Source organism: Rana temporaria, chromosome 3 (genome assembly GCF_905171775.1).
Source record: "Rana temporaria chromosome 3, aRanTem1.1, whole genome shotgun sequence".
Lineage (NCBI taxonomy): Eukaryota > Metazoa > Chordata > Amphibia > Anura > Ranidae > Rana > Rana temporaria.
The window spans coordinates 466,143,718-466,170,544 of record NC_053491.1 but is presented as its reverse complement, the minus strand read 5'-3'; the positions used below and the strand labels follow the sequence as shown (position 1 = coordinate 466,170,544).

The following is a 26,827-nucleotide window of genomic DNA, read 5'->3' as shown; positions in this document are numbered from 1 at the left end:
TACGTAGCTACGCACAAAAATTATTGAGTTTGAAGTTGACAGAGACCATCGCGGCTTCCTTAATTGTTAAATGTAATAATATCCTCTTGCATTGTATAACAGGACATCTTCCTAAATCCTTGTAGCTCCCTCAAATGTCAGGGCCCATAGTCAGTCGGTAAGAGTCTCGCCTGCAGTCCCCTCTAAAAGCCCCTCTCCTGGTTGGGTCTTTAACAACGATTTTTTCTTGACAATTACTGGAACTGAAGAAATGGCCTGGATAAAACTACAAAATGTCTTCAACAATGCCAAACAAGTCCAGTTGAATGTCACCAACTACTACTACTAGGTATACCATGACCCGGATTAACGAGAACGTTCACAGACTAAATAAATGGGCTCCTCACCCCAATTTCCATCCTGACTTCTGCCATTCAACATAAAAGACAAGTCCAGTTTAATGTGACTATTTTCAGCTTGCCCATTTATTCAATTTTTAGATGTGAGCAGGTGGATCTGCAGTTGTCAGAATCAGGTTCCATTCACATCTGTAGGACTCTAAAAGTTGCACGATTTTGAGGTCCAACTTTGAACGGGTGCGACTTGTTGTCTCTTGTTGCAAAAGTTGGTGGACCCACTTTTACAGGTAAAACATTCAGGTACGACTTTCATGCAGCTTTTGAAGGTTGAAGTCTATGGCCCTCAAGTTGCATGGAAGTCGGACCAGTAGTGCATGTGGCTATCAGTGGAAAACATGAGGTACGACGATGATGCCCAAAGTCACATGACAAGCCACACAAGTGTGAATTAGCTCGAAGCTGCAGATTTTTATACATTCTTGAACCTTGTCTGTCAAAAAAAGTTAAAGGTTGCCCGATTTTGCAGGTAAAAGTGAGGTTCAGGCACAACACAATTCTTCTATCATTCTGGCAAACACTTCCACATGTGCTTTTAACTACTTTATATCCGCGCTATAGCCAAAAGACGGCTACAGCGCGGACCTACATTGCCGGGAGGGTGTCCATGGACGTCCTCCCTTTTTCGGACGTGCATGGTGCGCTCTGTGATCAGCAAGTCAATGAGACTCGGCTGATCACAGATCGGTGTAAGGCAGGGGTAGACAAACTCGGCTCTCCAGTTGTGGTGAAACCATAAATCCCATCATGCCTCTGTCTCTAGGCGTCATGTCTGCGATTGTCAGGGTCCTGCAATGTCTCATGGTACTTGTAGTTTTACCACAGCTGGAGGGCCAAGGTTGCCTACCCCTGGTGTAAGGGGTCGATCCCGACCCCTTACCGTGTGATCAGCTGTCAGCCAATGACAGCTGATCATGTAATGTAAACAGAGCCGGTAATCGTCTATTTTTTCTCCTCACGCTCATAGCGTGAGGAAAAAGAAAAAAGAAGCCGATCACTGGCGGCTGTTAGAGGGACATCGGTCCCGATCAAGGAGAGCAGCCGCCTGCTCATCTGTGCCACCTACCAGTGCACAACAGTGCCTCCTACTAGTGCCCACCAGCGTCACCCACCAGTGCCACCTTATCAGTGCCCACCAGCGCCGCCTTATCAGTGCCCACCAGTGCCGCCTTATCAGTGTTGGGAAGACCGGGGATGGAACTCCGGCCTGCTCCCAGGAAAAAAAATAAGTTGTTGGATAAGATTTGCCCCGGGATCTCTATTATATTATCTGCTGCTGGCCACAAATGTTACCAAAGCTGGGCAAACTGGTAAATCTTAAGTGTGACTCTGCCACTTATTGTGAAGAAAGTGGTATTACAAATACTTGTCCATCGGCCCATTTGATAAATCACTCTGTAGCAAAGCTGCCAACACAAATCCAATTCCACGATCTTGGGTTTGAGAAATCGCACGTTCTCTGTAGACCACTGTGGTTCCTCCAGCCAACCATTGAGTCACTATCGTGTCCTGCCTAGGGGGTCTGAAAAATAAACCACAACAGGGGAACCTGCTATCTGACCAGCCAGAGGAGTTGGATTGGCACCAAAAGCTCTGCTGGTGAGTTTTTGCAAACTGGCCAATGGACAGCAAAGTACAAAGCTGCTTTCTTCTAAAGGCCCACACACACAATCTGACTTTTTGACAACAAATATCCGACGAACCTGTTTGATCGGACAATCCGACCGCTCTATCGGACAATTGTTTTCACTTTTTCAAATCGGACAAATGTTCGCTGTGAATGCTCTCAAACTTTTCGGCAACAAATGTCCTACGTCGGCTCATCCGATCGTGTGTACTAAAGTCCAAAGTACAAACACGCATGCTCAAAACCAATGCTAAAGATCAGACAACAATAGCAGAAGTTGCCCAAAGGGTGGCGATAAAGAGCTGAAAAAACATGCGATTTGGTGACAGTTGGCTGAAAATGTTCCGCCGTGTGTATGCAGAACATGTTCACGGCCAACGCCCCTTCGGGCCAAAATCCACGGTAAAGTTTGATCGTGTATATGAGGCTTTAGTGTAGTACCCGTGTAATCTTTGTTGACACCATGACAGGGTCACTTTAACTCTATGGTCAGCTCTAGAGGGATACTTCGGGTAACAACAACATAGGAGAAAGTACAGATTAAAGTATAATCCTAATAACATGGCGATAATTATTTCTTATCTTCAAAGCGATATACTTTGACCTGTGTACACAAACCTGAAAAGCCACTTAAAAATTACAACCCATTACCTTGTCAAAATGATTAACTTGTAAGAATTTTCTTAATGACCACTTGTCTTCTAATATTGTGTAACTGGCTGAAATGTATATTCATGGAGTACAAGGTGTGCAATTTACAAGACAACGGTCAAGTGTCAAGGGGTCACTGGGTAATGGGTAGGGCCTTGGTTGGCTCTCAGAACAAGATATTGAGCAAGTAGCACTCAGGAACCTTTTGGCCACATATGGCTGGACGTCTTAATTCCTTAAGTAACGTGTGCGTCAAAGCAGTTAATTTTAGGCCTTTGGTACACGCTATGCTTCCCTTGGCAGATACCAGTAGAGGGAATGAAAGCATTGCTTTGTAGAGGGGCTATAATGGCAGTGACCTCTAACAATCTCACATTACAAGTTCCAAGTCACTGTCTGCTGCAGCAGGTTTCCAGTCTGTGGCCGTCTCCGGGACCAGCGCCGGCAGCGGCTCGCCGGCTCCGGGACCGCGCCGGCAGCCGACCCACCCCGAGACCGCGCCAGACGCAGACCCACCCCGAGACCGCGCCAGACGCCGACCCACCCCGAGACCGCGCCAGACGCCGACCCACCCCGAGACCCCGCCAGACGCCGACCCACCCCGAGACCGCGCCAGACGCCGACCCACCCCGAGACCGCGCCAGACGCCGACCCTCTCCTAGATCGCCAGACGCCGACCCTCTCCAAGATCGCCAGACGCCGACCCTCTCCAAGATCGCGCGTCACCAGACGCTGACCCTCTCCAGGATCGCGCGCCGCCAGACGCCGACCACCTCTTCTTTCATAATAGCAGTCTTTGACCATTTCCTCCATCATGTCTGCAGTCTCTGACCAATTCCTGTAAAATGTCAGCTGTCTAGCAATATTCTGTAATAAATATACTGAATATTATGAGAAGCCCTTTGCTGCTTTCAGGGGCCACATATGAGATCATCTATTTTCCGTAAGTTGACAATAACTAGGCAGTTCTAGGGATTTTCAAGAAATTCTACAGCTTGTCACCAGAACAGAGGGTGAGGGGGAAATCCTTCAATAGGGACAACGGTTTTGGTGACCAATAATTAAAGGGCCTCCCATCAGGAATCTACACTCAAAAACCTTCACTTCTTTGCCGACCCCGGAAGTGAGGGTTTCCAGGTATGAAGAAGCACATGACCTTCTCAAGGTTACAGTGCTTGGGTCTGAGTGGCCAATTGCCAGGCCTGGCATGTCAGTGTGCAGTGATGAAATTTACCCAGGTTACTTCCATCACCAGAGCTTACCCAGGGTGGACCCCTGCAACAGGGAGGTAGCGAGGGAAAGTGGATCGATGAGCAGACCCTCAGAAGACACTCACTTTATTCTGAATGGGCAGGTGAGATGACTCTTTAACCGGTTAACGACCGGCTCCTGTACATATACATTGGCAGAATGGCACAGCTTGGCAGAGCAACGTATATTTATGTTACTTTAAAATTCCTGACGTGCGGGCGCCCCTGACGCAAGTTTTGTCACTGTGCCCGCAGGTCCCGCGGACTCGATGTCCACCGGTGTCCCGCGATCGGGACACAGAGCTGCAGAACAGGGAGAGGCAAGTGTAAACAATCATCTCCCCCGTTCTTTATAGTGACACTGTCACTGATCAGCTACTCCCTCTCATCGGGAACAACGATCAGTGACAGTGTCACTCGTAGCCATGGCCCCTAACAGTTAGAATCACTCCCTAGGACACACTTAACCCCTTCAGCGCCACCTAGTGGTTAACTCCTTCACTGCAGTGTCATTTTCACAGTAATCAGTGCATTTTTATAGCACTGACCACTGAAAAATGACAATGGTCCCAAAATGGTGTCAAAAGTGTCCGATGTGTCCGCCATAATGTCGCAGTCATGCAGCCAAATGGTCCAAGGCTTAAGTGGTTAAAAACGCTCTGCCAATAGAGCTCTGTAGGGCCTGTTACACCACTTCTCCTCGCTACTGATAAGGTTCTTTAACCTCACATCTCCAGGAAGAAAGGTTGTAGAGTTTACAGTCACAAAACTTTCACCGGAAAAAGTCTCACTAAAAACAGAACGCATTATCTGGCCTTGAAACTCAAAACAAAGAGAATACGATAGAGGATCACTTTCACTCCCAATTCTAGAAGATAATTGCTTTACTTCCTTCTCCTTTCTTCGGCTCTAAATTTCTCACGCGTCTTCCCCAATTTACCCAAAACGTTGTGCCGTGCCAACAAAAAAGAGACGGAGGTCAAGACTGGCCGAAAGTAAAAAATAAATAAAAAAGTAATAATAAAAATAAAAAAAAGACTCCAGCTTTAGGAAAGTTGTGCAGTGGAACCTCGGATTACGAGCATAAACTGTTCCAGGAGAATGCTCGTAATCCAAAGTACTCGCATATCAAAGCGAGTTTCCCCACTGAAGTCAATGGAAACTAAAATAATTTGTTCCGCGTTGACTTCAATGGCATGCAATACCGCTGAGTGGTAAAACCATAACTTAAAGGGTCACTAAAGGCAACGTTTTTTTTTTTTTAAATAACAAACATGTTATACTTACCTCCACTGTGCAGCTCGTTTTGCACAGTGTCCCCGAATCCTGTCTTCTGGGGTCCCTCGGCGGCTGTCTCGGCTCCTCCTCGCAAAAGCTTTCTACCTTCATGCGAGCTCGGTGGAAAGCTTTTGCGAGCGCGCTCCCGTGATACAGCGGCGGGCATAGCCGCCGACTGTATCACTCGGCCCCGCTCCCCCGGCGCAAAGCGTCATCCGCTGTGATTGACAGCAGCGCCAGCCAATGGCTGCGCTGCTATCAATCTGTCCAGCCTAGCCAATCAACGGCCAGGCTTGGAACCGAAGACGATCACATGGACGCGCGCGGGACTTTCGAGGGGTCAGGTAAGTAAAACGGGGGTTCGTTACCAACGGATGTTTTTTCACCTTAATGCATAGGATGCATTAAGGTGAAAAAAACATTTACCATTACAACCCCCTTTAACATTTGTAACCAAATAGGTAGCACCAATACCTTCATCTGATCACCATGGTAGGTGGAGATGTTGATTGTCCAAGAACAGGATAGGAGATCTGAAAGTCACGGAACGGAACCCCCCGTTCTAGATACATCATGCCATCCTTGGTGTCAGACAAGCCACCGGCTTAGAGAGGTTAAAACGGCATTATGTGTGGAAGGTATATGTAAGGCAGATGGTGGCACCACCCCTGTTGAGGGATTGTTACTCTTTATCTCCACCCTGCCAACATTTCATACCTTTACCTATGCAAGTCGAGGAAGTCACCCCTATTCAGACCTCCTGACACCAAAGATGGCATGATGTAACCAGAACAAGGTTTTCCCAACTCTCATCCTGTTCTTGGACAACCAAAATCTCCCTCGACACATCCCATGATGATTGGATTAAGGCAGTGATGGTGAACCTTGGCACCCCAGATGTTTTGGAACTACATTTCCCATGATGCTCAACTACACTGCAGAGTGCATGAGAATCATGGGAAATGTAGTTCCAAAACATCTCTGGGGTGCCAAGGTTCACCATCACTGGATTAAGATGTGCGTGCCAACGGTGTTGGTAAAAATACTAGAGTATGTTCACGACACTCATCAGAACTGAAGAAGTGGCTTGGAGAAGTTACGAAACGTCTTCAGCATTACAGAAGAAGTCCAGGAGAGGCGAATACGACCAACAACCAATATCTTCAACATGCATTCACACTGTAACGCGGCGTATTTTGCCGCGACAAATTGCGGCGTATTTAACCCACGATTTGCCGCGACAAAACGGGTCTTTTTTTTTTTTGACAACACATTGTTGTCTATGGCCGAACGCCAATGCCGCCTGAAAAAAAGGGTCCTGGACTTTTTTTCAGGCGTACGGCGTTTCGGCGTGAGATGTGAACCATCTCCATAGACACCAATGTGAAATCTCCCCTCCAGCTTCACGAGCGTCGGGCGTCTAGCGTGAAAACGCCTAGATGTGAATGGAGCCTAAACGTTCCCGCCTGAGAAGGGGCCCATTTTCTCCAGGTCATGGTAGATCTAGTAGAAGTTGGTCACATTCACCTGGACTTCTTCTGTAATGTTGAAGACATTTTGTATCTTCTCAAAGCCACTTCTTCAGTTCTAAAAAATGGCAAGACGATACCCTTAACCTTTGTAATGAGATATGTAGCAACCAGCACTTTAATACGATCACCATGGAATGTGTGACGGTAGATGCTGATTGTCCAAGAACAAGACAGGTGGCGCCAAAGTGGTGGAAACCCCCCCTGTTCTTCTGTTCCAGTGGTCTCCAAACTGTGGCCTGCAGACCAGATGTGGCCCTTTTCTTGTCTTATCTGACCCTTGGGGTACTACCCCTCCCACAGACGCCAACCATGGGGCACTACCCCTCCCACAGACACCAACCATGGGGCACTACCCCTCCCACAGACACCAACCATGGGGCACCACCCACTCCCACCAATGGGACACTACCCCTCCCACTGGCACCAACCATGGGGCACTACCCCTCCCACAGACACCAACCATGGGGCACTACCCCTCCCACAGACACCAACCATGGGGCACTACCCACTCCCACCAATGGGGCACTACGCCTCCCACTGGCACCAAGCATGGGGCACTACCCCTCCCAGACACCAACCATGGGGCACCACCCCTCCCACCAATGGGGCACTACGCCTCCCACTGGCACCAAGCATGGGGCACTACCCCTCCCACAGACACCAACCATGGGGCCCTACCCTTTCCACTGAACCATAGGACACTAGCCTTCCCACTGACACCAACCATGGGGCACTACCCTTTTCACTGAACCATAGGGCACTACCCCTCCCACTGACACCAACCATGGGGCACTACTTGACTAAAACCACTGCACACAGAATCTGGTGCAGCTGTGCCTAGTAACCAATCAGCTTCTAGGTTTAAAGCGGGGGTTCACCATAAAAAAAAAATTCTAACATTACATCCAGGATACTAACAACATGTACAGTATGCAGGTCTTTTTTTTTTTTTTTTGCCGTACATACCGTTATATTGTGATTTTCTCCCCGGCTCCCGGGTTCCGATTCCCGCGGGACTGGGCGTTCCTATCCCTGGGTTAGATGATTGACGTCTGGTGAAACAGTTCCCATGTCGCACAAGGCGCGTCACCAGATTTCTGTAAATAGCCGAGCTGGGAGTCGGCGCCTGCGCAGTCAGCTCTACACGGCGGGCGCAGGTGCCGTATAGCGCTGACTCGCAGCTCAACTATTTACGGAAATCTGGTGACGCGCCTTGTGCGACATGGGAACTGTTTCACCAGACGTCAATCATCTAACCCAGGGATAGGAACGCCCAGTCCCGCGAGAATCAGAACCCGTAAGCCGGGGAGAAAATCACAATATAACGGTATGTACGGCAAAAAAAAAGACCTGCATACTGTAAATGTCGCTAGTATGCTGGATGTAATGTTAGAAAATTGTTTCTAGGGTGAACCCCCCTGCTTTAAGCCCTAGTTCACACCAGTGCGACTTAACATTCAAAGTCACATGACAAGTCGCACCCCATTTGTGGCAAAAGAACTATTGAAAGTGCTACGACGCAAGTTGCAGCAACTTTGAAAAAAAGCTTCCTGCACTATTTCCGCACTGCGAGAGGTGTACTCACTTATGTGAGAGAATATATATGTATTTTTTTATTCTTGAACTGTACAAAAATAATAAAAAAAAATATATGCTAATAATAATAATAAATATAAGAAAGTGATAAAAAAAGTGATAATACGTTATATATATATATATATATAAACACATATATACACGCGTATGTTCTGAAGGGGGAGATAATAAATTATAATATAAAAAAATATATATATATATATATATATATATATATATATATATATATATATATATATATATATATATATATATATATATATATATATATATACACACACACACACATACATATATATATATATATTTTTTATATTATCATTTATTATCTCCCCCTTCAGAACATATGCGCGCGTGTGTATGTATATGTATATATATATATATATATATATATATATATATATATATATATATATATACACATACATACATATATACATACACAAACAAAGTAACATACTCTGTAATATATATAAACATTATTACAATAATAATTATTATTATTCATAGATTGCTCATACCCGTTATGATTGAATAAGAATTATTACTATTATAATAATAATACATATAATATTATTATTTCATAGTAGATATAAGTAATCTATATATTATATTACATATATTATAAATATATTACATGTTATGATTTTATATATATATTAGACTCTCTCTGAGTTTTGTATATAAAGTATAATAATAATAAGGGGGTTCTAATCCCCCTGCAGCACACATGACCCTCATACATCCTAGAGGTGGTTGGGGGGGGGGGGGGTTACACACACACACACAGGGAAGGACATTACCCGGCCAGCCCCCCGAAGAGGAACTTGATAGATTTGGGGGAGCTCTTCCTTTCCGCCATCTTGCCACCGACTGACCGGAGAGACCCCCAAGGTGACACAGGAGGTGTGCGGAGCAGTGGCCGGGAGGCGGGGCTGCTGAGACTGTACAACGTCACTTCAGAGAGGGAGAGAGAGGCGGGGAGGCGGACATGTTAGAGAAGGGCGGCAGCCATGTCAGGTATGGGCAAAAGCCGTGAGGAGCGCTTTGTTTTATTTATTTTTTTAACCAAAACCTGACTTCTTTTTCACGCTGGATTCATACATTGTGAATAAAAAGTCAGATTTTGCAGTTATAATTCGGCAGCTGCTGCACACTGCGAGACATAGCAAAGTGATAGAGTGTCCGCCATAATGGAAGCAGCTGAAGCCATGTTGGTTGTGGGTAGAAAAGAAACAGTGCTTAGTTTTTCATTTGTATTCCCCTTTTTTGTTACGTCAAAGATACTTTCTACAAGTGGGAAAAATTATTATTATTTTTTTTATGAAATAAAACGTTATATTATGTTTAAGCGTCAGACGCCGCCATGTTTGGTGTGGGCAAAACGCATGCTGTGAGGTAGAAGCTCTAAAGATAGACGGCCATTTTAGATTCTGGAAAAAAATGAATAAAGTTATGTAAATACTGATGGGTTTTGCACATATAGATTATGATTATGTCACAAGATGTATAGCAGTAATTGCTATCACAGTGACTAGGCTTATGGCCAGTGGTGGCCCATCCATCGTGGGCACACGGGCGCCGTCCCCCATATCCATGTCCCCGACCCGGGGTGACCACGTGTCCCGAATTGCCCGGGACAGTCCCGCATTTTGCAGGTCTGTCCCGGGCACATTCATTCCAGGACAATACAGTGTCCCGGAATGAAACTAACACAGCCACCCCCCGGCCACTCTGATGTTCCCAAAAAAGGCCGCCACATCACCGCTTTACTCACTGACAGTACTTGTCCTGGCCGGGAATGCCTGGAGGAGCACAATCCCGCCCCCTGCTTGTGATTGGAGAAATCATAAATCCCGCCTCTTGTGTCCAATCACTGTGCTGTGATTCGTTACACCACAAGCTGATTTTTGGGAAGGGAGGGTGTCCCTGAATGGTAGTTTGGAAATGTGGTCACCCTACCGGCCCCTAGGGTTGCCTCATTATCCCTTTAATCCAGGACACATATTAATTACACAGGTTCTGAGGCTAATTTATTGCAGATAAGGCACCAAGTGAGTTTAATTACCACCTTAATCAGTCACACAACCTGTAATTAATGTGTGTCCTGGATTAAAGGGATGATGTGGCAACCCTACAGGCCCCTTTCAGGCACTGATGAGGCTGCACTGATAGGTGGCACTGATGGGCACTTGTAGGTGGCACTGATAAGCAGCATGATAGTTGACACTGATGAGGCTGCAATGATGGGCACAGATAAGCAGAACTGATAGGTGACACCGATGAGGCGGAACGGATTGGCAGCACTGGTGAACAGATTGACAGCACTGGTGGACACAGATTGGCAGCACTGGTGGACACTATTGGGACTGCATTGATAATCAGGACACTGATAACCAGTGACCTAAATCCATGCAAGCCGATTACAGGCTCTCCTCTCCTTAAACTGTCAGCACGAGGAAAGGAATGGCAATAACTGGCTTGTGTTTACATTGGCCCAGATTCAGGTAGCCATAGTTACGCAGCGCAATTGCTGACTTGCGCCGGCGTAATGAGTTCTCCTGATTCAGAGAACTCGTTACGCGTGGGGCTCTTATGCCACGCAGATTTTAGGCTGCATTCTAGCGATGACCGCTAGGGGGCGCTCCCATTGTGCCCAGTGTATAGTATGCAAATTGCATACTAACACCGATTCACAACGTTGCGCGAGCCCTGCGTACGCAAATTACGTAGTTTGCGTACGTCGGGTTTCGCGTAACGTTACACATCCTAATAGCAGGCGCAGCCAATGCTATAGGATAACCGGCGTTCCCGCGTCGCAACGTTTGAATTTTACGTCGTTTGCGTAAGTGAATCGTGAATGGCGCTGGACGCCATTCACGTTCACTTTGAAGCAAATGACGTCCTTGCGACGTCATTTGCCGCAATGCACGTCGGGAAAGTTTCCCGACGGAGCATGCGCTGTACGCTCGGCGCGGGAGCGCGCCTAATTTAAATGATTCCCGCCCCCGGCGGGATCATTTACATTGCGCGCGCTTACGCCGGGCAATTTTGCCGGCGCGCCCTCGCAATTTACGGAGCTACTGCTCCGTGAATCGAGGGCAGCGCAAATTATTTGCGGGGGCGTAGGGCAAAATCGTTGCCCTGTGCCTCCGCAAATAATGCGCAAGTCGTACCTGAATCCGGGCCATTGTGATCAACTGTGATTGGACACAGCTGATCACATGGTAAAAAGCTGCTAATTCTTTATCCCGATCAGCGATCACAGAGCACGCCACCTGCGCACTGCAGCGGGTAAGTGGAGGGCACGATCACGGGAGGATGTCATATGACGCCCTTTCAGAACTGACTGGGTACGCTGTAGCCGCCATTCGGGTATAGCATAGTTGTTAAGTGGTTAAAAGAGCCCCGCCTCTTTCCCCTTAATAAACTGTAAGGGCTTTTAAGGTGTCATGAAAATTTGTATTTTTATGCACCATCATCATTTCATCATCATCAGCCCCCCCCCCCCCCCACCATCATCATCATCATTACATCATCATTTCATCATCATCATCAGCCCCCCCCCCCCCCCCATCATCATCATCATTACATCATCATTTCATCATCATCATCAGCCCCCCCCCCCCCCCCACCACCATCATCATTACATCATCATTTCATCATCATCATCAGCCCCCCCCCCCCACCACCACCATCATCATCATTACATCATCATTTCATCATCATCAGCCCCCCTTACCATCCCAAGCCCCCCCCCCCCCCCTGTCCTCACCATCGTAAGCCCCTCACAGCCTTTCTCCTTACTGTGCCAAACTGCTGTCACGGTCCCGCTGTGTCACGATCCCGATGTGTCACAAAGCTCACAGTGTTAATAACATTTCGGGTGCACTGTGATAAATGTCCCGCCCTCCTCCTCCTAGACCAGCTCGTGTGATAGACAGAACACTGGCTTTATCACACGAGCTAGTCTAGGAGGAGGATGGCGGGACATTTATCACAGCGCGCCCGAACTGGTAACACTGTGATCTCCGTGACACAGCAGGATCGCTGTGTTACAACCGGCCGTGTAACCGGCGTTGCCTGTCAGGGTCGGGTGGGCCGGTTAAAAGTCCTCCGCGGTCCGCATGTGGCCCACGGGCCGTAGTTTGAGGACCCCTGACTTAGATGGTCATAAGGGCCCAATTTTGTGATCGAATTCCACTCCCAATTCATTCCAACAAAAGAGTCAGCTCTTCAGATACTGAAGGAGATTCTTCTTCTTTGTCAGCATTCTCATCTGGATCACATTTGGAAATCGGGGATAAGAAAAGGAAATTGATGGACACCTCTTTAGATGACGTGGAACAGAAAGAGACAAAAAAAAAAAACACTCTATACATCAAAAGCACAAACACAGAAAACAAAAAGGAAATGATTGAGATGGAGGGGAGAGAAAAAGAAGGATAAAAGATTTTTCACTTGATTCACTCATCACCGATTGTTTGTATTATTCCCATTCAGCAGGTTCAGGTTTTTTCTTAAAGTTTGAGTTTGGGTAATTTTGGTTTATTTGCCACATTAGCAGATGTAAAGCATTTTACTAGGAAGCTCACTCTTAAGAAACATTTAGGTGAAGGCACCACGGTCCACGGAGCATTAAAAATTGTGACACAACCTGCCCAAGATGTTCTAGTCGGCCCAAATACGGTTGCTTTACTCGGTGTTAAGCCTCATACACACGATCCGACTTCCAACTGACTTTTCTGTGGATTTTCCCCTCGAAGGGTGTTGCCCGTGAACTTGTTCTGCATACAGACGACAGGACTTTTTCAGCCAACTTTCACCAAATCACGTGGTTTGTCAGCTCTTTACTGCCGCCCTGTGGGCAACTTCTGCTATTGTTGGCTGATCTTTAGCATTAGTTCTAAGCATGCGCATTTTGTCCGTTGGACTTGTGTACACACTAGGGTTGTCCCGATACCGATACTAGTATCGGTATCGGGGCCGATTCCGAGTATTTGCGGGAGTACTTGTACTCCCGCAAATACCCCCGATACCTAAATAGAATACTTCCCCCGCCGCCGCTACGCCTCATCCCGCCGCATCCCCGCTGCCTCCGCCGCTGCTTGGGTAATACGGGCGGGGAACATTACAGCTTTCATTTGAATAGCTGTAGTGTTTCCCGCAGCGCCGCGTATAGACACTCACCCTTGCTCGGGTGAACTGTCCAATCCCTAGCAAGGGGGAGTGTCTATACGCAGCGCTGCGTGAAAGATTACAGCTATTCAAATGAAAGCTGTAATGTTCCCCGCCCGTATTACCCAAGCGGCGCGGCACGGCAGCATGTAGGTAAGGGGGACATGGCTGCATATGGGGGGATATGGGGGGACATGGATGGATATGGGGGGACATGGCTGCATATATGGGGGGGACATGGCTGGATATGGGGGGGACATGGCTGCATATGGGGGGACATGGCTGGATATGGGGGGGACATGGCTGGATATGGGGGGGACATGGCTGGATATGGGGGGGACATGGCTAAGTATGGGGGAGACATTGCTGCATATGGGGGGGACATGGCTGCATATGGAGGGGACATGGCTGGATATGGGGGGGGGACATGGCTGCATATGGGGGGACATGGCTGCATATGGGGGGGACATGGCTGGATATGGGGGGGACATGGCTGGATATGGGGGGGACATGGCTGGATATGGGGGGACATGGCTGCATATGGGGGGACATGGCTGCATATGGGGGGGGGACATGGCTGCATATGGGGGGACATGGCTGCATATGGGGGGACATGGCTGCATATGGGGGGGACATGGCTGCATATGTGGGGGACATGGCTGCATATGGGGGGACATGGCTGCATATGGGGGGGACATGGCTGCATATGGGGGACATGGCTGGATATGGGGGGGACATGGCTGCATATGGGGGGGACATGGCTGCATATGGGGGGGACATGGCTGCATCTGTGGGGGGACATGGCTGCATCTGTGGGGGGACATGGCTGCATCTGTGGGGGGACATGGCTGCATCTGTGGGGGGACATGGCTGCATTTATGGGGGGACATGGCTGCATTTGTGGGGGGACATGGCTGCATTTGGGGACACATTTAAAAAAAAGTATCGGTTTTCGGTATCGGCGAGTATTGGTACTTGTACTCAGTCCTAAAAAAGTGGTATCGGGACAACCCTAGTACACACGATAGGATTTTGCTCCATCGGACATTTGTTGCCAGAAAGTTTGTCTGTTCTCACAGCGAACATTTGTCCGATGAAAAAGTTTGTCCGATAGAGCGTACACATGGTCGGATTGTCCGATCAAACAGGTCCGCCGTAAGTTTGTTGTCAAAAAGTCAGATCGTGTGTATGGGCCTTGAGGCTGGGTTCACACTGATACTACACGACATTCTGGCCTCGTACACACGATAGGTTTACCAGAGGACAACGGTCTGATGGACCGTTTTCATCGGTCAAAACCGATTGCGTGTGGGCCCCATAGGTTATTTATCCATAGGTTAAAAAAAGCCAACTTGCTTTAAACTTAACCGATGGATTCCTAACTGATAAGTCAAAACCGATCGTTAGTAGGCACGACCATCGGTTAAAAAACCACGCATGCTCAGAATCAAGTCGACGCATGCTTGGAAGCATTGAACTTTGTTTTATTCAGCACGTCGTTGTGTTTTACGTCACCGCAGGGATGGACTGGCCATTGGGACTACAGGGAGTTTCCCGGTGGGCCGATGGCTCAGTGGGCTGGCTTCAGTGACAGCAGACCGCCGCCCCCCCCCTCTGTTCCTCTGTCTCTCCCTTCCCGCAGCACTCACCTCCTCTCCATCACCTGGGGGGACAAAGTAGCAGGGGGAGGACCAGAGGAGCATGGGGGAGGGGACAGACATCTGACTCAACAGCTATTGCCTGGGAGTTTCTCACTTCTGCCTAATCTTGTCCCATGGGGGGGGAACACCGAACTGATTCTTTGCCCCGGGTGAAATAATGTCTAGCTTCCCCACTGGTACTGCCTATAAGAGTACCAGTACCAGCTGTTCTACTCTAATAAAGTAGAACGGTTAGTGGCTAGTGAAGGGGGAGAGGGGGCTTGGGTGGGGGGGGTGCGGGATTTGTCCGGCCGCCATGGGAGAGACCTGTCATAGTGGGCCAGTCTGGATGAAGTCCAGGGACAAATCTTTGTCCCAGTCCAGCCCTGCGTCACCGCGTTCTGACACGATCGGTTTTTTAACCGATGGTGTGTAGGTGCGATGGACCATCAGTCAGCTTCATCGGTTAACCTAGGACAACGGTCCTTCAGACCGTTCTCATCGCATGGACTGATCGTGTGTACGAGGCTTCATACGACTTTCATCCTACTTTGCTTTTTCGACGTCAGTACTACATCCATCCGACTTGAATGAACAGGATACTACTTTGATCCAACTTTGTGATAGTCTGACTTGTCTTTTGACCAATCAAAACAATTCCAGTGTAAGATAAGTTCCTTTTACTGCTGCTGTAATCACATGTCAGATGTCAAATGTCGGATGGTAAGGACAAGGGGCCAGATCCACAGCCCCGCAGCGCAACGTAACTTAAGAGATTTAAGTTACACTGCCGCAAATTTCCTAAGTTAGGTATCGATCCACAACACACTTACCTGGAAATTTGCGGCGGTGTAACTCAAATCCGTCCGGCGCAAGGCGTTCCTAATCTAATGGGGCGAGTCCCATTTAAATTAGGCGCGCTCCCGCGCCGAACGTACTGCGCATGCTTGTGACGCAAATTTCCCGACGTGCTTTGCGCGACGTGACGCCATTTTTTGAACGGTGCGGCGCGTAGCGTATTTCTGTATTCCCGTACGGCTTACGCAATCGACGTAAAATTTAAAAATTCAACGCGGGAAGGACGGCCATACTTTACACAGCAGTACGCCTGCTGTGTAAAAGTAGGGCTGCCTCACAAAAGTTTAACTAAGCGACGGGAAACTAACGTAGCGGCGACGTAGCGAACGCGAAAAATCTTTGAGGATCGACGTAACTCCTCATTTGCATACCCGACGCGCAATTTCGACGATGAATGCCCCCAGCGGCGGTCGCCGTAATGCATCTTAAGATCCGGCAGTGTAAAACTATTACACCTGCCGGATCTTAGGAAAATCTATGCGTAACTGATTCTATGAATCAGCCGCATAGATAGAAACAGAGATACGACGGCGTATCGGCAGATACGCCTGCGTATCCCTTCTGTGGATCTGGCCCAAGGATCCTACTTTGATCCGACTTCAATGATATTGAATGGGCTGAAGTAGGATCAAAGTCGGACCAAAGTAGTACAGGGAGCATTTTCAAAGTCGGACTGACTTGTGTTGGACCAGTGATGACGGCTCCCTTAGGGATTTTCACATGTCATGCGACATGAGCTTCCAGTGTCGGAGCGTACCAGTGTGAACCCAGCCTTAGGAATACTGGTGATGATAATATGAATTTTGTAGATATTTGTGTGCTTTACAATTTAAAGTGTAAAGCCTCGTACACACAATCGGATTTTCCGACGGGAATTGTATGATGACAGGCTGTTGGCGGAAAGCCGACCATTTGTACGCTCCATCGGACAATTGTCGGATTTTCCGTGGACAAATGTTGGATGGCATGCTTTAAAATTTTCCACAAACATTTGTCTGTTGTCTGATTTTCTCCGATCGTGTGTACACAAGCCCTTCAGACAAATGTCCAAAGTAAACACGCATGCTCAGAATCAATGCTCACCAAACACAACATTAGCAGAAGGTGCCCAAAGGGTGGCGCTAAAGAGCTGAAAAAACACATCGTTTTGTGTTTATTCGCCGAAAATTGTGTGCCGTTTGTTTGCAAGACAAATTCCTGCCCAACGCCCTTTGGACAAAAGTCCTACGCTTTGTCTGCGGAAAATCCGATCGTGTGTACGAGGCTTTAGAAGGCGCCTGTGCTTCTCCTTCTGTTTCCCCCAGAGCCACTTCTTGCTTCTACATGAAGCTGCCCCCGGACCTCTATCACACCTCCCAACATTTTGAGATGGGAATGAGGGACACCTACTAACAAACGTATGTAGGAATAGGACACGCCCCCTGCCACAACCCCTTAAAGGAGAATTAACCCAAAAAAGATAATTAAATCCACAAGGACTTTTTTTTACCACTACTATTCCTTTATATTCGCTTATACAATTTACAAATGCAGCAATTTAGAAATTGGATGAAAGGTTTAGCTCTGGGAAACACTTTTTGATGGATAAAAAGTGCATTTTATATACAACTACAGGGTGGGCCATTTATATGGATACACATTAATAAAATTGGAATGGTTGGTTGATATTAACTTCCTGTTTGTGGCACATTAGTAAATGTGAGGGGGGAAACTTTTCAAGATGGGTGGTGACCATGGCGGACATTTTGAAGGCGGTCATTTTGAATCCAACTTTTGTTTTTTCAATAGGAAGAGGGCATGTGACACATCAAACTTATTGGGAATTTCACAAGACAAACAATGGTGTGCTTGGTTTTAACGTAACTTTATTCTTTCATGAGTTATTTACAAGTTTCTGACAACTTATAAAATGTGTTCAATGTGCTCTCCAGTGACATGCGGCGAGTGCTACGCTGTGGGCTCTTGCTGAATGAAGCTAGGACAGCCACTGATGTTTCTTCATTAGACCCCTTTCACACTGGATACACCTATAGCGGAGCGTTAAAATCGCGGTAAAATAGCAGTGTTTTACCCCGATTTTAACGCATCGCTATAGGCGTATCCAGTGTGAAAGGGGTCTAATGAAGAAACATCAGTGGCTGTCCTAGCTTCATTCAGCAAGAGCCCACAGCGTAGCACTCGCCACATGTCACTGGAGAGCACATTGAGCACATTTTATAAGTGGTCAGAAACTTGTAAATAACTCATGAAAGAATAAAATTACGTTAAAACCAAGCACACCATTGTTTTTCTTGTGAATAAGTTTGATGTGTCACATGACCCTCTTCCTATTGAAAAAACAAAAGTTGGATTCAAAATGGCCGCCATGGTCACCACCCATCTTGAAAAGTTTCCCCCCTCACATATACTAATGTGCCACAAACAGGAAGTTAATATCACCAACCATTCCCATTTTATTAAGGTGTATCCATATAAATGGCCCACCTTGTATATAGATCAGACCAAAATGAGGGACAAATGAGGAGGAAAGAGGGACAGAGGGACTTTGCTTCAAATCAGGGACAGTTGGGAGCTATGCCTCTATGGACTTTTATAATTAAAGGACTTTGTTCTATGAGCCATTCTGTTTACAGCTTGCCACATATATATTGTTTATGAACTGGTTCCTTTTAAACTTGGACAGTGTTTGCAAAGCTAAGTGCCCATCTTGTGCCAATCATCACCCCTTTTTCCTAATAGTTGACCACCTTGGCAGTTGCTAATATTTATTGATGAATATTTATGGGACGTTGATTCCTTATAGTACTTGATATTGCTCCTTTATAATGTTTTTATTTTTATTTGAAATCTCAACAAAAAGACTGAAACAGAATATCTCGAGGGAGGACTTATTGTGGTTCTGCCCATTGATCCAGGCCTACATGGGTAATGCTCATGTTGTTCAGTCATTTGCTAATGGTTCCTTCAACCTCAGTTATTCATGGCTGTCGTGTCATGTGCAGTGTGGGTAGGAAGACCAGACATTGTTCTGGAGACCATTAGGTAGATTCAGGTATGTGAGCCTAAAGATGCGGCGGCGTAGCTTAGCCTGTTTAGGCTACGCCGCCGTAAATTAGCTAGGCTAGTAATGATTCTAAACCAACTTACCTGCTAATTTATGGCGGCGTAGCCTCAAACGAGCGGGCGTAAGGGCGCCTAATTCAAATGACTTGGAGGGGGGGCGTGTATCATGGTAATGAGGCTTGACCTCACGTTTTCGACGTTTTTTGTCACTGCGCATGCGCCGGGCGACTACATTTCCCAGTGCGCATTGCGGCTAAGTACGCCGTACGGGCCTATTGATTTAGACGTGGACGTAAACGACGTAAATCCCGATTCGTGGACGACTTACGCAAACGACGTAAAAATTTTGAATTTCGCGGCGGGAACGGCGGCCATACTTAACATTACTATTCCACTAGAGCCTAGCTCTAACTTTAGGTGGCCTATCTCTTACGTAAACGGCGTAAAAGTACTGCGTCGGCCTGGCGTTCGTTCGTGAATCGGCGTATCCCCTCATTTACATAATCTACGCCGGCCGCAATGGAAGCGCCATCTAGCGCCCATCAGCAACATTGCAATCTAAGATAGGACGGCGCGAGCCGTCGTATCTTAGATATGTTTAAGTGTATCTCTGTTAGAGAATACACTTAAACATAGGTCGGCGCAGATTCAGAGTTAGGTTGGCTTATCTGTAGATAAGCCGGCCTAACTCTTTCTGAATCTACCTACATCTGTCCAACATTAGGACCAATAATGCCACGTACACACGATCAGACATTCTGACAACAATTTTTTTTTCCAATGGAATGTTGGCTCAAACTTGTGTTGCATACACACGGTCACACAAATGTTGTCGGAAATTACGAACGTCAAGAACGTGGTCACGTACAACACTACGACAAGCCGAGATAAAGTTCAAGAATTCTGAGCATGCGTAGAATTTTTGTGCATCGGAATTGCATACAGACGATTTGAATTTCTGTCGGAAAAATTGAGAACCAGCTCTCAAACGTTTGTTGTCGGAAATTACGACAGAAAATGTCCGATGGAGCATACACACGGTCGGAATATCCGACCAAAAGCTCACATCGAACATTTGTTGTCGGAAATTCCGACCGTGTGTACGCGGCGTTAGAATACCAACATGGCAGAACATTTTGTTCATAGACACGGATCCATCACTGAAAAGTTTAGGGTACAGGTTGTAGAAAAGATAGATACCCATCTCGAAGGAGATCATCAGTTCTCTTTGTTGAGCAGATCTAAAACAGCATACATTTTAATTTGACTTATTTGTATTGCTTTAGGATTTAAGCAACATTGGCCCAGATTCACAAAGAGCAAGGCGCACATTACGCCACCGTACGCTATGCCAACGCAGCGCAGAGAGGCAAGCATTGCATTCAGCAAGCCAGTGCTCCCAACGCTGCGCCAGCGTGGCGTGGGTTTCCAAAGCGCACGTCGGCGTAGGTGGAAGTGGGCGTGACCCCATGCAAATGATGCGCCGTGACGTGGACGCACCCCCATGCGCCTGTTCACAACCATGCCGGCAAAACTGCCTAAGCTACGCCGGATCACTGCGTACGCCGTGAACATAACGTACGCCCAGCCAGACACACGTCTAACGCACAATACGCCGGCTTGTGTTCGCTGGTGCAGACCTGTGCATGTCTGTTGCCGGGTTGCACCTCCTTTATGGGGAATAACTTTACGCCGGATGTAAAACTTACGCGCATCTCGCGTAGCATGCGCCGGGCCACACGCACGTTCGTGAATCGCCGTATTTCCCTCATTTGCATATTTGAATGGCTAAACAATGGGAGCGGCACCATGCGCCCAGCCTAAATGTGCGCCCACCCTACGCCGGCGTGACCAAGCTACGTCGGCGGGGTGTAGCCTGGTTTTAGGCGCATGTCTTTTTGTGGGTCTGGCGCACAGATACAACGGCGCACAATTGTACTTACGTCGGCGTAACTTGTTATACGTCGGCGTAAGTGCTTTGTGAATCTGGGCCAGAATGTGTATTGGCTGTGTAAATAGCTCTCATCTCTTCGTTGGGTAAATCAGATCAGAGCTGGGAGATTTTCAGGCACTACTTCGAGGTGCATGTTATCGAGAACAACAAAGCTTTATTGAAACGCTGAAATCATTGGCGCGTTGCCAATTTGATCGGTTTTATTATCATAAGGAGAGCAAATCAAATTTGGCAAACTTTACAGAGCCTCGTGCCTGGTAGTAATAGTCTCAGGACATCGCTGTTCACAAAGGGCCCTTGTTGGAATCATAACTCCCTCTGTTCATAGTGTATTTATTTCTTCTACTGTATATACAGGAGGCATCTGATGTATCCTGTGTACAATTCTTAGGACTCAACCACACGTGTGGCCATTATTTCTGCCCCACTGAAATGTGATCTGTGGCAGATCGCTTTTCTGAGGGTGTTTGACAGGTGGTGAGGAAATAATATCCCCCTCCCCACTACCAGGGCTGGACTGGGACAGAAATTTGGCCCTGGACTTCATCCAGACTGGCCCACTTTGACAGGTCTCTCCCATGGCAGCCGGACAACTCCCGCACCCCCCGGCCACCCAAGCCCCCTCTCCCCCTTCACTAGCCACTAGCCGTTCTATTTATTAGAGTAGAACGGCTGGTACTGGTACTCCCTTAGGCAGTACCAGTATGTAAGCTAGACATTATTTCACCCGGGACAAAGAATCAGTTTGGCGTCCCCCCTTATGGGACAAGATTAGGCAGAAGTGAGAAACTCCCAGGCCATAGCTGTTGAGTCATCTCTAATGCTCCTCTGTCGTCCCCCCTGCTTCTTTGTTCCCCCCAGGTGAGTGCTGTGGGGAGGGAGAGGAGGTGAGCGCTGCGGGGAGGGAGAGACAGAGGAGCGGAGGGGGAGGTGGTCCACTGTCACTAAGGCCGGCCCACTGAGCCATCGGCCCACCGGGAAACTCCCTGTAGTCCCAATGGCCAGTCCATCCCTGCCCACTACTCCACAACCATATGCATTTCATATGGTTGCAGGGTGGTGGTGGCTCAGCCCCACTTGAATGGGTTGCATTCTGTGGTGGTAATGCTTTTCCGAACACAAGAGGGTTTCATTTTGTGTACAGCCCTGAGTCGTCTGTTTAGGTGAGTGGTTGCGGGTGGTAAAACCACAGCTCAACTGCCTGCTTTTATCTCCCCCTGGCTGCCCGTAAGAACAAGCCCTTATTTGTTCTTAAAGTGGAACACATTTAGCCCTTCTCCCTCCTCCACAGGGGGGCACAATGCAAGAGGAGGGGGGGACCTCCTTCCGACCCTTCTCCTCTGTGTAAAGCTCCCAGAACCTCACCCCTCATTCTTCTCTGTGTACATATCCAGTACCCACTCACCCCTCTACAGCTCCTAGAACCTTATTACATCTTCTCTGTGTACATGTCCAGTAACCACTCACCCCTCTACAGCTCCTAGAACCTTATTACCTCTTCTCTGTGTACATGTCCAGTAACCACTCACCCCTCTACAGCTCCTAGAACCTTATTACCTCTTCTCTGTGTACATGTCCAGTAACCACTCACCCCTCTACAGCTCCTAGAACCTTATTACCTCTTCTCTGTGTACATGTCCAGTAACCACTCACCCCTCTACAGCTCCTAGAACCTTATTACATCTTCTCTGTGTACATGTCAAGTGACCTCTCCTCTATGTACAGATCCAGGGACCTTTCATCCCTCTGTGTACAGCTCCTAGAACCTTATCTCTTCTGGTCTGTGTACAGTTTCAAGGACCTCATACTCCTCATATCGGTCCTTGGTGTACAGCTCCAGGGATCTTTCTTCTGTGTGTAGCCCATGGGACCTTTAACCTCATTCCTCTTGGTACAGTTCCTGGAACTTCTTCCCCCCCCCTCTCCTCTTTGTACATCTCTAGAGACTTCTCATCCCTCTCCTCTTTGTACATCTCTATAGACTTCTCATCCCTCTCCTCTGTACATCTCCAGGGACCTCTCATCCCTCTCCTCTTTGTACATCTCTAGAGACTTCTCATCCCTCTCCTCTGTACATCTCCTGGGACCTCTCATCCCTCTCCTCTTTGTACATCTCTAGGCACTAGAGATGAGCTTTGTATTCGACTCGAACATCGTATGTTCGATCGTTCGTTGAATTACGAAAGTTTTGGGCCGTTCGCACCAAATTCGAGTTCTGTTTCACAGCCCATAATTCACTGCGGCATCGCAGTGCATTGCTGGCTGATGATTGGCCAAGCATGCACTATGACCCGCATGCTTGGCCAATCACAGCTTGCAAAAAACGGAGAGCCATAATTGGCCAAAGCCAGGTTGGCTTTGGCCAATTATGGCTCAGGCGGTTTAGTACACGCCCCACACTATAAAAGGTCGCCTACAGGTCGGCCTTGTGTAGTGTGTTGCGGTGGTTAAAAGAGAGAAGACAGAGAGAGAGAGTGTAATTTTTAGTAGGTAGATAGAGCAGGCAGGCAGGCTAGTCAGTTAAAGTTACAGGCCCAGATTCTCAAAGGACTTACGACGGCGTAGCGCCATGTACGCCGTCGTAAGTCCGAATGAGAGCCGTCGTATCTATGCATCTGATTCTTAGAATCAGTTACGCATTAATTCGGCTAAGATACGAGCGGCGTAAGTCTCTTACACCGTTGTATGTTAGGGTGCATATTTACGCTGGCCACTAGGTGGCGCTTCCGTAGATTTCGCATTGAATATGCTAATGAGCTAGATACGCCGATTCACGAACGTACGTGCGCCTGGCGTAGCAAGATACATAGTTTACGTAAGACATACGCCGGCGTAAAGTTACCCCTCATAAAGCAGGGGTAAGTCATGTTAGGTATGGATGTCGGAACAGCGTCGTGTTTTATGTCGTTTGCGCAAGTCGTCCGTAAATGGGGCTGGACGTAAGTTACGTTCATGTCGACTTTGAGCGGGCGTAATTTAATTTGAAAATTCGACGTGATACTGAGCATGCGCCGTTCGAAAAAAGCGTCATTTACGTGGGGTCATGATTAGTTTACATAAAACACGCCCCCCTGTTCCTCAGTTGATTTAGGCGCGCTTACGCCGGCACATTTACGCTACGCCGCCGTAACTTTAGACGCATGTGCTTTGTGAATACAGCACTTGCCTCTCTAAGTTGCGGCGGCGTAGTGCAACTACGATACGCTACGCCCGCCCACATTTACGCTGATGACTGTGAATCTGGCCCACAGTGTGTAGAGGATATATATACATCCCAGGTGTTGTACATATATTTATACACTGTATAGTTTAGCTAGATCAGCTCTACCTAATTTACTGGCAGGCAGGTAATTGTGCTAGCTGCAGTATTCTCACGTGGTGTATTGCCTGTGTCCTCTGCGGTGTGCACCATAAAGCTACGTGGCGTGTGTACTGCCTTTGTCCTCTGTAGTTTGCACCTAAAGCTACTTGGTGTGTGCTGCCCGTGTCCTCTGCAGTTTGCACCTAAAGCTACGTAGTGTGTGTACTGTCTGTGTCTGTGCTATTTTTCTCAATGATTTTCATCCATATTACAGGGACCAGACATTACATTAAAGCCGCAAGCAGTTTTAAATTACTTTTTTCTTATAGTAATCTAATTTTGTGCAGGGACAGTTCTAAACAGGTGCCACTTCACAGGCATACTATAGACACCCAGCAGGTACGATATTTAAAGGAATGTTTCATTATATATATATATATATATTTTTTTTTTTTTTTTTTTTTTTTTTTTTAAATAAGAAGCATTAAAATCACGGCTCTAGAAAAAAACGATAGTTTTTAAACTTTTTTTCCATTGATTCATTTTTCCTGGGGCAACACCCGGGTTCTCAAAGACGTTTTACGACAATAACTTGCATATTAGGCTTTAAAATGAGCACTTTTGAATTCGAACGTTCGAGTCCCATAGACGTCAATGGGGTTGTAAATGTTTGCGCGAACCGTCGGTCCGTTTGAAGGTTCTGGTGCGAACCAAACGGGGGAGGGGGGGGTGTTCGGCTCATCCCTACTAGGCACCTCTCACTCCTCTCTACAGTGTAGAACACCTCTCCACTTTGTACAGCTCCAGGGGCCACTTGCCCCTATTTACTGTGTATTTCACTGGGAACCTCAAGTTTTTTCCCTGTTTCCCTGCGTACAGCTCCTATGTACCCTCTCATCCCTCTTTGTATACAGCTTCAGGGACATTTCACCCTTCTTCTGTGTACGGATCCAGAAACCTCTCCTTTGTGCACCGTTCCAGGGACTATATATATATATATATATATATATATATATATATATATATATATATATATCATATAATGATGATGTCCTTGGTGTACATCTCTAGGAACCCTTCTTCCATGTGTAGTACCTATGAAGGCCTACCCCTCTCCTGTATACTTCTAATTTGACATCTGGCTCTTGTTCTATGTGTAAAGTCCAAGGAACCTCTCACCCCTCTTCTCTGTATACAGCTCTAGGTTTCCCTTCTATGTAACGTCTGGACCCCTGTATGTGCAGCTCCTTGAACCTCTCACACATAATTTGCAGCCTTTATAGGCAGTTCCTGAAAACGTCATCCCTCTGTGTCCCGCTTCTGGGATCTCCCTTAAGCTGGCCATACACTAGTAGGATTTTCATATGTAACACCCTGATGTTTCGGCAGGGTGGCTATTAAATGTATCTGCTAAGTGATAGTTGCCTTGGCCAATTGATGGGGCAAAATCAATTGACCCAATTTTGGAATTGCTGCACTTCTCTCTTCTATCACTAGATGTCCAGGTATATGTTGGCATTAGATAAGACAAGGGTATTGAAAGGACAGATTAGGAATGAATGTGGTGTCTCAGCCAATGGGCAAGGATTTTCTTGGGTCCCTTGGCCTGCTGGGAGAGCCTATTTGGGTGATCAGGGTTCTGTGCCACCTGGACAGCTGTCTGAGTGGACATGTGTTGCAATGCCCCAGGTTGCTCGGCCATAAGCCTTGGGCCTATCCCTGGGACATCTGGCTGCTACGCTGTTTGAGGGCCTATCCAGAAGCAAGAGAGCAGCATAGGGTTGGGACTGCGGCTTGCAGTCCAACCAAAAACAACAATTCCGATAGCCGGGGGAACCAGTTGTAGTTGAAGGTAGAAGGAAAGCTTTCGCCACTAAAAGGAACCATCCACCTTGTTACTGGAGACCACTGTGAGCAAGCGGAGGCCAGTACCAGAGCAGACTTCTCGCCAGCCGGGGATGGTGAAGAAGTGGGAAAACTTCAGCAAGTGTCAAGTCAGGAACCCAGCGAGACAGCAGAGGTGACGCTTGTGGAGTGCCAAGCCAGGGACCCAACATGTCAGCAAGGGTGAAGCTTGAGGAGTATCTGAGTGCCAAGCCAGGGACCCAGCGGTGAAGCTTGAGGAAGATACTGAGTGTTAGATTGGAAAAGCTCAGGGGATCCAGGGGTAGTGGATCAATAAGTCTAGTGAAAGACTGAGGGCTCAGTGGAAGTGAAGTTCCACAATAGGAGATTGTAGACGTGAGAGTTTATTGCAGCCTTTGTTAGAAACGGTTGCCATAGGAGACCCCTACTCATGCAGATGTGGTATCTTGCTAGAAACCTTTCCCTGAATGGTCTATAGAAGTCGGAGTCTGCCAATTGACATTGTATCTACTTAGGGGGGCCCTCTCTCCCACAGTTCTAAGAGACAAATCTCTTTGCATTCAAGAAGTGTCTGGCGCCCATCAATCTACTTTGGGTCACAAGGCATGGTGGGTGTAATGCACTCTACACCAAAGGAT

General features: G+C 47.4%; 1 protein-coding gene across 1 annotated transcript in view; it reads right to left on the bottom strand.

Moving 5' to 3' along the window:
* SLC25A11 (solute carrier family 25 member 11) overlaps positions 1 to 9,283 on the bottom strand; it is a 34,187-nt gene extending 24,904 nt beyond the window's left edge. The window contains exon 1 of the mRNA XM_040346841.1: positions 9,133 to 9,283. Within this exon, the coding sequence (XP_040202775.1) occupies positions 9,133 to 9,191 (59 nt within the window). The 5' untranslated portion in view covers positions 9,192 to 9,283. The remainder of the gene's footprint in view (positions 1 to 9,132) is intronic.
* Positions 9,284 to 26,827: the final 17,544 nt, after the last annotated feature.